This window comes from Belonocnema kinseyi, chromosome 7 (assembly GCF_010883055.1).
Source record: "Belonocnema kinseyi isolate 2016_QV_RU_SX_M_011 chromosome 7, B_treatae_v1, whole genome shotgun sequence".
Lineage (NCBI taxonomy): Eukaryota > Metazoa > Arthropoda > Insecta > Hymenoptera > Cynipidae > Belonocnema > Belonocnema kinseyi.
In genome coordinates this window covers 82,648,426-82,660,089 of record NC_046663.1, presented here as the reverse complement: position 1 = coordinate 82,660,089, position 11,664 = coordinate 82,648,426, and the positions used below count along the sequence as shown (strand labels likewise).

General features: G+C 30.1%; 2 protein-coding genes across 2 annotated transcripts in view; one reads left to right on the top strand and one right to left on the bottom strand.

Annotated features, from left to right (window-relative positions):
* LOC117176264 (ubiquitin-fold modifier-conjugating enzyme 1) overlaps positions 1-1,433 on the top strand; it is a 10,907-nt gene extending 9,474 nt beyond the window's left edge. The window contains exon 4 of the mRNA XM_033366428.1: positions 1,198-1,433. Within this exon, the coding sequence (XP_033222319.1) occupies positions 1,198-1,284 (87 nt within the window). The 3' untranslated portion in view covers positions 1,285-1,433. The remainder of the gene's footprint in view (positions 1-1,197) is intronic.
* Positions 1,434-1,484: 51 nt separating this feature from the next.
* LOC117176262 (arginine-hydroxylase NDUFAF5, mitochondrial) lies at positions 1,485-5,041 on the bottom strand. Its single transcript, XM_033366424.1, has 3 exons — positions 4,239-5,041; positions 1,922-2,106; positions 1,485-1,846 (listed from the first exon to the last, which is right to left on the bottom strand). Exons 1-3 carry the CDS (start codon positions 4,892-4,894, stop codon positions 1,557-1,559), a joined length of 1,131 nt encoding a protein of 376 aa, XP_033222315.1. The 5' UTR covers positions 4,895-5,041; the 3' UTR covers positions 1,485-1,556.
* Positions 5,042-11,664: the final 6,623 nt, after the last annotated feature.

Below are 11,664 nucleotides of genomic sequence, written 5' to 3'. Positions count from 1 at the left end.
CTATCTAAGGATGGTACTATAGAACGCCACCTCAAGGTAGGCCTAGTGGCGCCATCTCTTGGTCAGGCCGGAAACTTATCAATCCACCCTCGTATATACATTATATTAAATCCATTTTCTCATTTATCATTCGTGTCATTGACTTTTTTCCAAATGATTCCCTCAAACATTTTAATTACAGTTACCACTACTTTTTAAAAATATTTCCTTCAAAACTTGAAATTTTTAAGATTTTAAAGGAACAAAGATTCTTTACTTTGCAACTTAAGTTGTAGTCTTACATATTCTAATTATTATTATATTTATATTGGATATAAGTAATATATTTTTCATTAATTCTTCTGATTATGTATATGTTTTAAATATTTTTGTCATTGAGGCCTTAAATATTATTAATTTTTTCATTAGCTACATTAATAATTTCAACAATAAATAATTTTGTTTAACTTTAACAAATAATAAAATCAATAATATGAGCAAAATAAATCACAAAAATATAAAGTTCGAACTGCTTTCAAAATGTATCTCAAAATTAAATTTTATTCATATTAAACTACATATTTTCATGATTTTTTCTTTTTGGAAATATAAAGTAATAGTTACTCTTATTTTTTTATATATTCTTTTTTGCTTATTTACAAACAGCATCAAGTTTTAAATTATTTTTGCTGTTTCTTAATGCAATTCAATGAAAAAGACAGTCCTACATTTTGTGGTGCCATCTGTTGCCTTAGTTTGACCGACATTTCCCCTCCGGATCGTAAGAAAACTACTACTACATACACATACACGGTCGAGGCAGGGTGCTGGTTAGAACAACTTTTTGGGTGAAAATTATTATTTTTTGGATTAAAATTCAACTGATTTATATTGAGTTCGTCTTTACGACTTAAAAATGCCACAATTTGTTTCGAATTTTATTTCTATTGAGTGAAAATCTTTCTTGGCTGAAAATTCGTCTTTATGGTTTAAAAATTCATTACTTTTGGTAAATACAATTTAAAAACATTCTTTAATGGCAGAAATAATAAAAAAATCATTTAGCATTATTTAAAAATAAATGTTTAATCTTTTCCATTTTTTTGGTGAAAAAATTACCCGAATTCCCTTTTTTGAGCTCATTTTACGCTGTGATCCCTGTAATATGTTTTTTTTTTAATCTTGAAATAAATCTAAAAATTCAAATTAATGTTTTAGCTCGGGCCATGGCTTGCTGTGGAAATTCCTGATCTTATTGAAAAAGGAGTTATAAGTCACAAAGAAAAAGTAGATCAAGAACAATGATAGTTGTGTCCAATTCAAGTGCATAGTTTTTTTAAAATTATTATTATAAAAAGATTATTGACGTTTGTATATCTGCTGTTAATCTACGCGATTTATTATTTTTGATTTTTTTTTTTGCAAATATCGAAAATACATTGAAATTAGATAATTTAACAATTTCTAGTGGTTAATTTCTAAAAAATTACAAAGATAAACATTTTTTTACTATGAAATAAATTATATTTTATATTCTATACAATATTTACATCAATTATTAATAAAAAAATCCGCTGTTATTTGTCGTCACCTCCTAATTTGATTTCTTTCGTTTCTTTTAAAATTTGGCTGAGTTTGTCGATATCTTTTAAAGACACTTCGCCACTTCCTCTTGGCAATGGTTTTGGCTGCGACGGATCCGGCTTCCAACCTATCATGTAAATTATTTGAAAAGTAGCAGGAACGTACTTAGAGCCATCCTCTTTGGTTTTGCCATATAATTGGTTGTAAATTGCCGCGGCAGCTAGCATTGTATCTCGTTGTAGATGTCCCTTTCGGTTTCTCGCAGCGTTATTTTCTGCCATCCCTTAAGAAAAACAATCATTATAAATACGAGCTTTAAAATTCCAGAAAAGTTTGAGATTTTATGCTACAAATGTACCTTTTAAATCCCACATGAGCTCAAACATGGTTGGATAACCAACAACAATCTCATCGGTGTCTATTGTTAACAAAGTAAATCCTGCTCTATTTAGCAGACTTCCTACGTCTCTAATCGCTGCAAAAGGTGATACATGAGGAGCGACGCCTCCTTCTCGTTCCATTTCTGCTAGTTGTAAAGACCCCCTGTTATTCAAAATGAATAATTGCATTCAAACTTTTATATTTCAAAGTTAACTCTCGTAAAATTAAAATTACATTAATAAGAAATTGAACTCCATGATAACTTAAAAATTTTCTGAAAGATGTTTGCAATGAAAAAATTAAACGATTTCTTTTTCTTGGCTTTAAAAGGGTGCTGAATGAACATATAAACGTTGGTAGATTTTTTTTATTGAGACTTAAAAAACTTAAGAGAATAAATGAGGAAGGGGTTTTGGAGGTCGCCTTTTTTTTCAATCCCTTATTTTTATTTTTTCAACTTGACTGAATATATAATCCAAATATAATTTTCGTCAATTAAATCAAAGAATTTAAAAATGAAACATTCAAAATCAAGTGATTTCTAATTTCAAGGCTTAAAAGAACTAGAATGAACAAATACAAATTTATAATTATAAATGTCAGATTAATAGTTTAAGAGCAACTTTATATTTGTAGACAAAATAAAACATACTTTACAAATTTATATTTTTTATAAAATTTGAAGTATTTCTAATCTATAAACTGTAAAAATTAAAATAAAATGTTAGTAAAAGTTCTCAAAACAGCACAATTTTAGATTCAAAGTTATACCTTAACAATTGGAAATTTATGCCCTAAAACAGTAAATACTTTCTGATTAAAACTTTTTATAAAACTGACATTTTTAAATTAATATCGTTATAAAATTGAATAATTTTTAGTTAAATTGGAAAATTACAAATTTTCATCTTTGAAAATTGTATTATTTCTAATTCAAAGCTCTAATTGGAAGGTTTAAATTCACACTTTCTTTATTTTGGTTGTTTTAAATCTGATTGGATAGATTTAAGAAGGTTTTGTCTAAATTTGACAGATTTTTGTTTTCTATTTTTTAATGCAAGAATTCCGTCGTTAAATTTGAATCTTGGACAGTAAGAGAAATAAAGAGTTTTGAATTATTTTGAATTTAATTTGTTTCTGAATTACTTACTTTCCGTAAATGCACACGCATTAAGCACGCTTTCACGTCCCTCGATTTGTAACCATCAATAAAAATAAAAATAATTAAAAAATTCATTTTTGAAAAACTTTTTAAATATTAAGAGTTTTTAAATCATTTGAAACATTAGTCAATAATTAATAATTTCCAATTAAATACGTAAATTAAAAAAAATATATATATTGCATGATTTTGAATTCAAAACGTTCCAGACTAAACAATTTTAGATAAAGTAAAATTTAGAAAATTGAAATCGTTGAAAATTCATATCATGGGTTGAAAATTCAAATATTTGGAAAATTTGTTTTTGGTTAAAAATTGATCTTTAGTTGAAAATATATCTTTTTTCTTAAAAATTTGACTTTTTGGTAGGAAGTTAATCTTCTTCTTTGAAAATTAATTTTTTGGTTAAAGAATTTTCATTTTAGTCAAACATTCATTTCTTTGGTTAAAAATTCAACTATTATGTTGAAAATTCGTTTTTAAGATTAAATATTAATTTTTTAACTGAAAATATAACTATTGCATTTTGGATTGAAAATTTATCTTTTTTTATTGAAAATTCATTATTGAAATTTCTTGAAAATTTGTCTTTTTTGGTAGAAACTTAAATTTTTTGGTTGAAAATTCATTTGTTTAGTTAAAAATTGCACTATTTTGTTAAAAATTATTTTTTTTATCTGAAAATAATTTATTTTAACTGAAACTTAACTACTGCGTGTTTTTGGTTAAAAATATATCTTTTTTAATTCAAAAGTAAACTATTTTAATATAAACCTTCTTGGTGAAAAATTAATATTTCTGGTTTAAAATTCGTCTTATCGACAGAAAATTAATATTCTTGTTTGAACAATCATTCCTTCGGTTAAAAATTTAACTATTTTGTTAAAAAATATCTTTTTTTTGGTAGAAAATTAATCTTATTAGTTGAAAATTGATTTTTAAGTTGAACCTCCATTTATTTGGTTGCAAATTTAGCCTAAAAAGATGTATAACGTTCAGGGAAAATGATGAATTGATCAGGCAAATGTCAAGGATCCTGTTTTTTAGATAATGGGCCTTAAATGAAATTGTATTGGTGGGGTGGGGGAGGGGGTACTGTATTAGTAAATTTATACTAATTAATAATACATACCTTAGTTCGTAAAGTGTATCGCCTCCAAAGATCGCTCCTAGAAAAACTCCGTCTGGTTTCAAACAATTAATTATACGGCTAAAGCATCCAGGAAGATCGTTAACCCAGTGCAGACTCAGACAACTGTAAACTAAGTCCAAACTATTAGGGTCCATTGAAAATGTTTCCTCATCCATAACTTGCTTGTGCACTTTAATTGCTTCATCTGTTGTCTTGGCTTGTTCTAAAAAACTCGGACTCATGTCAGACAATATTAATTCCTCTACAGAATCGCTGACAATATGTTTAGCAACATGTCCTCTTCCGCAACCTAAGTCGAGGGCTTTTTTAAACTTTCTTTTCACATCAAATATTTTGTCAGCCAGCCTATAACCAATTTCGTCTTTGAGATAGTCGTATGTTTCTGGTTTCGGCATCTTGGCTGCACGTTCTCTTTGAAGTAATTTTGCTTTTCTATCGAAAACATTCATTACACTATTTGGCGGTAACGCCGAGGCATGTTTAGAAGTCCTAAAGGTTCTTAAAAATGAAAGAATAACGTTGTTTTGTTGATGGGGAATATCTGATAATAGGTCGTTCAGGTTAGGTTGCGATGTGCAGCGGTTGATATTTTTCACGACGCTGTGTGAGGATTGCTTACAAAGTTTCAGTAGCATAATGTATATTTAAAGTAGTTTATATGGTAAGTTGCAATTAAAGTCACTGCAATTTTAGTAATGAAAACGCGACTGTCATTTTTTGGTCGACTGCTCGGACGACGAGGTTATGTTTACGATGGTCCCGGTTACACGGTTGACGGGTCCCTCTGCCCCTGTATAGCGGCAATCGTATATACTTTGACGTAGTACGTGAAAATCAGATTTGTTGCGAACTAATAGGAGCCTCAACAATAATTGAATTCATTCAGATTTTACAAAATTAAAATAGTTAGATTTTCAGAATTTCTATTTGTTAGTGATTCGATTTTAATTTATTAATTTTTATTTGGAACGTTACAAATGTTAAATTACACATTTGAATCTATATATTAGAATAAGTTATAAATTGTTATAAAATTGCGTCTTTTAAGCCTCATAATTAATTGTTTTGGCATGCGTGTTTAAAAAAGCGATACAATAAGGAAACGCAAATCTACCCTATTATTGTTCAAATACAGTAATGATTCTTTCAAATCTAATATTTTTGTATCAACAATATCATCCAATTGGATTTCATGGGATTTTAAATAATTTAATTAATTTCTACGAATTCTTTTGAATTCCCATGAATTTACCTGGTCTCTTTGAAATTTCTTTAAAATCCACTTAGTTCAATGGATTTTTTTTAGATTTTCTATTTTTTTAATTCACCCTGAAGACTTTTAAATTCACCCTGAATACTTATAGATTTAAATTCTTATATATTTTCATTGATTCTATTTAATCTAATTTATTTGAATTTAATCGATTTTCTTGGATTTAAAAAATGCTGTTCTTTTAATTTAAATCTTTATAAATCTATCTCAATTTCCATTTTATTTCATTGACTTTTCTTGAAACTTTTTTAAATTTACTCCAATTTTGATATAATCAATGGAATATTTGGGATTTTTCAATTAATTTGAATGCATTTGGAATTCCCCTCGACTTCTTATTAATTTACCCTGAATTCTTTTAAATGCTCTTGAATCTTTTTTTATTCAGACTGCATTTTTTTTTAATTCACTTAAATTCTTCTAATTTAACTGAATTTTTCGCAATTAATTGAATTCATTTTAATTCACCTTGAATCATTAAGTATTTCAGAAAAAATTTAAATTATCCTGAATTCTTTAAAATCTATTTGAAATCTTACGATTTTTTTTTGATTTTCATAACTTTTGCTGAATTACCCTGAATTCTTTTAAATTCACTACATTTTACTCGATTAAATGGATTTAAATAGTTAATTTTTTTATAATTCTTCTTAAATGTTCTTAATTTATACCAATTTGACTAAAATTAATGGAATATTTTAGATTTTTTAAAAAATGCACCTTAATTTTTTTGGAATTTTGATTTATTTAAAATAATTGATTCACAAGAAATGAGGGGGACTTTATAGGGTTTCAAAAATTTGAAGAGATATTAAATATTTTTTGTAAATTATCTGAATTCATTTTGTATTCATATTTAATTCTTTTTTATTCTTTTTAATGCTTATAAATTCACTCAATTCCACTCAAATTTTTTTAATTTTTTTGCAGTTATGGTTTAATTCATCCTGAAGTCCTTTAAACTTCCAAACGTATAATTTAATTTTTTATTTTTTATTTCATGGTTGTTTTCGTTATGAATTCATCTTGTAGTTAAAATTTTTATTAATTCGTTAAAAATTGAACAGCTTCGTTGAAAGTTCATCTGTTTTGTAGAAAATTTGATTTCGGCATAAAAATTCAACATTTTGGATAACATGTTTTTTTTTTATTGACTGCAAAAAGTCTTTCTTGTATTGAAAATTGCACCTAATCACTTTTAGAATTGTAAATTATACTACTTCTTTCCCTTTAATTTCTATATACATTCATTCTAATTTTATTTAATTAAACTTTCGGTAAATTTTCTTTGAATTTATCCCGAATTCATTTAAAATTTCCAGGACTTCTTCTAAATTTTATTGAATAGATTTTCATAATAAAAGACTTATGAATTTATTATATTTCGAAAGTAAATAAAAAACGTCAACAAAATCAAATATTGAAATTGTACAAAAATGGCGAATTTAATGATTCTTTGAATGATAATCTGAAGAATGAATCTTGAACAAATTATTTTTTTATCAAATACGGTCAAATAGTTAAGAGTTTCTGACTTTTCTTTAAAATTTTTAAAACATAATTTTTACATTCTTATCAGAGAAGATATTAGATTTGTGTAAAATCCCCCCCCCCCCCAGTTGTTGTCAAATGTCCACGTTTTGAGAGCCCCTAAATCCGAAAACAGGTTCTTACGAATAATTTATCCTTATGACTTTGTCATAAAACCAAAAATTACCAGAGTTATAGCATCTACAAAATTCCAAAAAACAAATGAAAATGAGCATCTTAAGACAAATAACGTACGATATGAAAAAAAGTCACGAAAAGAAAAATGTTGCTTTATGAATGCCCTACAAGAATATCATAACAACTTTTTGAATTTGCTTGAAAAATTCGAAAATTAAAATTTTTATATCATGAAAAATAATGGAAAATCCAAAAATTAAATTTTTTTAATGCAACAATTTCACAGTATTTCAAACATTCTCAAATTAAAATCTAACTTTCAAAATTGGAAACAACAGAGTTTTAGAGAATTTTTTCTTCGAAAAAATAAGCCATAATTCATTTTAAATGTAACTATTTTTGAAAAATTATAATAAGAAGCGATATCAAGAGAACATTCAATTGAACAAAGATGTTTGTAAATCAAATATTACAATAATGAAAAAAAAACATAATTTTGAAATATTTTTTTATCTCCTCTACTTACTGCAAAAGAATGAAAAATTTTCAGTTATAAAAATAAATCCAATTTTCTCTTCTTCAAGACTCCGGGCACAATATAATCGCCTCCGCGATAAATGCACCGTTGTAGTATACCAACTTAAAAAAAAAATGAATAAAAAATAAAACGATGGCCTTTTGGAGGAAATTGAGTTTAAATATTTATAGAAAATCGCCGTCATTTTGTCCATTTTAAAATTAATAAATTTTCGGTGGGGTTTGAAAGTTAACCAAAAGATCCAACAGAATAACGAAATTGAAAATTCTGTGATCTATCCTATGATCCTGTGGACTGAGCATGGCTCTGACTGATTTTAAATGAAGAACCTTGTATAGAGATTACGTTTACATTTTGACAATCCTTTTATGAACAATCTCGATCGAATAAAATCAGAGCGATACGAGTGAAAGGTTTGCGAAATTATTCAACTGTGGAATACGAGAAATACCATGTTTAATTTTACTAGCTCCCGCATTTGCCTGCACCTCCATACAACTGAGCTTCAGTGAAAGTGCACCCCGGTCGGAAAGCCCGACTTGTTAAAAAAAAAAACCTCCGGGGGGAGTCCAATCCTTGCAAACTATTTTTTGCACGACCTCCAAAATTCGACCATTATGCAATTTTTTACGCAATATTGTGCTTCAAAAACTACATAATATTTCTCGTTATTGGTAGAATTTAGTACAAAATGTCCTCGTGTTAATGATTATGTTCGATTCGCTCGGGCGTTGTCAGCTGGTGGGGTTGATGTATTCATATAAGAAAATTTCGATACTAATTACACAGCCACACAAAAAAAAGTGTGCGGATCTGGTAACAAGCCACACGTACTCCTATGGATTTTGGGGCGCTGAATTCAAATTCGGTATCAAAAATCACTCATTACGTCATGGTTGAGCCATAACCTCAAAAAATGACGAAAAATCATGCACTGAGGCAAATAAATTTCAAAATAATGCCAGTGATGCAAATTTTCACTTCAAAAACATGTCGACAACTGTGAAGGATCAACCCTTGCCTGATATCAACTTATTTAACATAACTTTATCCAACAGAACCTGACCTCACCTAACCTGAATTAACAGAAATTTAGTGAACTACACGTAAAGCTCTGGAAGCATATTTTTCCAGTAGCGAATGTGTACTACATCGAATGGGTCAACTCGAGGCTAACCTAGAAATAAATCTAACCTAGCCTAACCTAACCCTACCTCACGAAACACAATTAAACTGATTGTGTTGTCCTATTGTGTTTGCGGTACCGTTTGAATCAGCTTGGGCTTAATCTGCAAAGAGGTCAAACCTATCCTAACCTAAAAAAACCTGACCTAACCTAACCGATTACGCTGGCAACCTTGCTCTTGCGTACTTCCATATTTTGACATTAATAGCAGTAAATGTCTGGAGTTTCGTAACCGCTTGTTGCTAGCATTATTCGCCTGTGTCTGTAACCAGGGCACCTCCACGTGGTGACGGTGGGCAACGGATCCACATTGGCTGAGTCCCTGGCGTCTGGTCAGGGTTGGAAAGCGGGCTTTCCGACGTCGTCATCATGCAACCGTAGCTCTTCATCAATGGATCACTTTGTTGGTGTAGTCTCATGCTACAAGGAAAAAAACCGCGAGCATTTCTCAAACGCATGCCTGCAAGAATAGCTCAGATTCATTCTGTTACATTTGCAGTAAATATGAAGTGAGCAGTTTGCGAAAATCAATCGACGAGGAAGTGAAAAGTCTTTACGAAAAGTGTTTTGACCATAAATTGCTGCATCAAGAAACAAAATGGGTTCCTCACGTCATTTGCAATTCCTGCAGACTTATGTCGTATCGTCTAAAAAATTTAAAAAAAACGAAAGGTACCGCAAGTAGTCTACATCAACCACATGGAAAAAACCCGTTATTGCGAAGGACTGCTACTTTTGCATGAATTCCGTCAAAGGGTTCAACGCCAAAAATAAAAATAACATTTCGTACATTAATGTGTGCACAGTCACAAGAGCAATTGAAATCAATAAAAATGGACGCCAGACTGATTTAAGCGCTTTAGAAAATGATAGAATGGAAGTTGAAAGTCAACGTCATGGAGACGGTAGTGAAACCAGTGATCGAATAGAAAATAGTTTTGATGATTCCGATGAAAATGACGAAAAAGATGACGAATATGGCGTGCATAAAATGAAATTGAATGTTCCAATATTAGTGTCGCAACTAGAACTGAATGATTTAATTAGAGATCTTGGATTACCGAAAGACGGCTCTGAATTTGCCGCTTCATTTCTAAAAAGAAGAAATCTTCTAGAGCCAAAGACAAAAGTTTCATTCTATCGCGACGGGGACAAAGAATTCAGAAAGTTTTTCGTTAAAGACGAAGAGACGTCTTTAGTGTACTGCACTGACGTTAACGGACTAATGAAACACTTGAAGAAAAATGTGTACAGAGACGAATAATGGCGACTTTTCATTGATTCGTCAAAACGCAGCATTAAGGCTGTTTTACTGCATAACACGAATATTAACGCTCCTATTCCTATAGCTCACTCAACGATCATCAAAGAAGAATATAACAATGTTAAAATGCTTCTCGAAAAAGTTAATTACACGAATCACAAATGGGAAATATGTGGTGATCTCAAAATCATAACAATGATATTAGGCCAACAACCGGGTTTCACGAGAGAGCCATGCTTTATATGCCTGTGGAATAGCAGAGATCGAGCCAATCATTACAGCAAAAAACATTGGCCTTTAGAGATTCATTCAAACCTGGTTCTCATAATATCATCAACCAAAGCCTCGTTGATCCAGAGAAAATTTTACTACCACCCCTCCACATAAAGCTTGGGCTCATAAAGCAATTTGTCAAGGCTTTAGACAAAGATGGACATTGCTATAAGTATATATCCCTTAAATTCCCTAATGTTTCAGACGCTAAATTGAAAGAAGGAGTCTTTGATGGACCACAGATTCGAATATTGACAAGAGATACTAATTTCGTGAGCCACATAACGAAAATTGAAATGGATGCTTGGGAAAGTTTTAAAGCAGTAAACGCAAATTTCCTCGGTAACAAAAAAAGTCCAGACTACGAGAATATTGTTGCGAAAACGATAAGAAACTACAAAAAGTTAGGCTGCTTGATGAATTTAAAACATCACTTTCTAGATTCCCATCTGGATAAGTTTCCAGAAAATGTTGGTGATATCAGCGAAGAACAAGGGGAACGTTTTCATCACGACATAAAAGTGATGGAACAACGATATCAGGGTAGATGGGACGAGGTCATGATGGCTGATTTTTGCTGGATGTTGAAAAGGGAAACGAATGTAGGTCTTAAACGTAAGCGTAACCCTTTGCATCGTTCCTTCTAAGAAAAAAGGACCCGTTATAGCAGGCAGAAAATAGACCGCAGTAGGTCTATAAATCAATTTGATTACGATAAAAAGAAAGATAAAATGTAAGCACGAATGATAGTATAAATATATGCCTTCAGTCTAAGAAAAGCAGAGAGAAAAATTTTTTGAATAAAACTCTTATTCATTTGCATGTTTAAGTTAAAGTTCTACATTTTAATTGATACAAACATTGTCAGGATAATTGAAATGGGGTCAATTCTACTTGTAGTTCTAAGTTTCTTCAAATGAGTAATGTGCGTCTGAATTTTGAACCACCTGTAGTACAATGAAATGAATTTAATTGTGTTACAACGGGAACACTTAAGTTAAGTTGTGTTGCGTTAAGCAAAATTTCGTTAGGTTCTGTTAAGTTAGATTCATTTGTCGGTTAAGATCGAGTTAACCTATTAAATATAGCACACATTTAAGTGTGTGGTTGAATTTCATTCGGCTAGGTTAGGTTAGGTCAGGTTTTGTTAGGTTAGGATAGGTTAAACCTCTCTGTAGGTTAAGCCGAAGCTGAATGAAACGG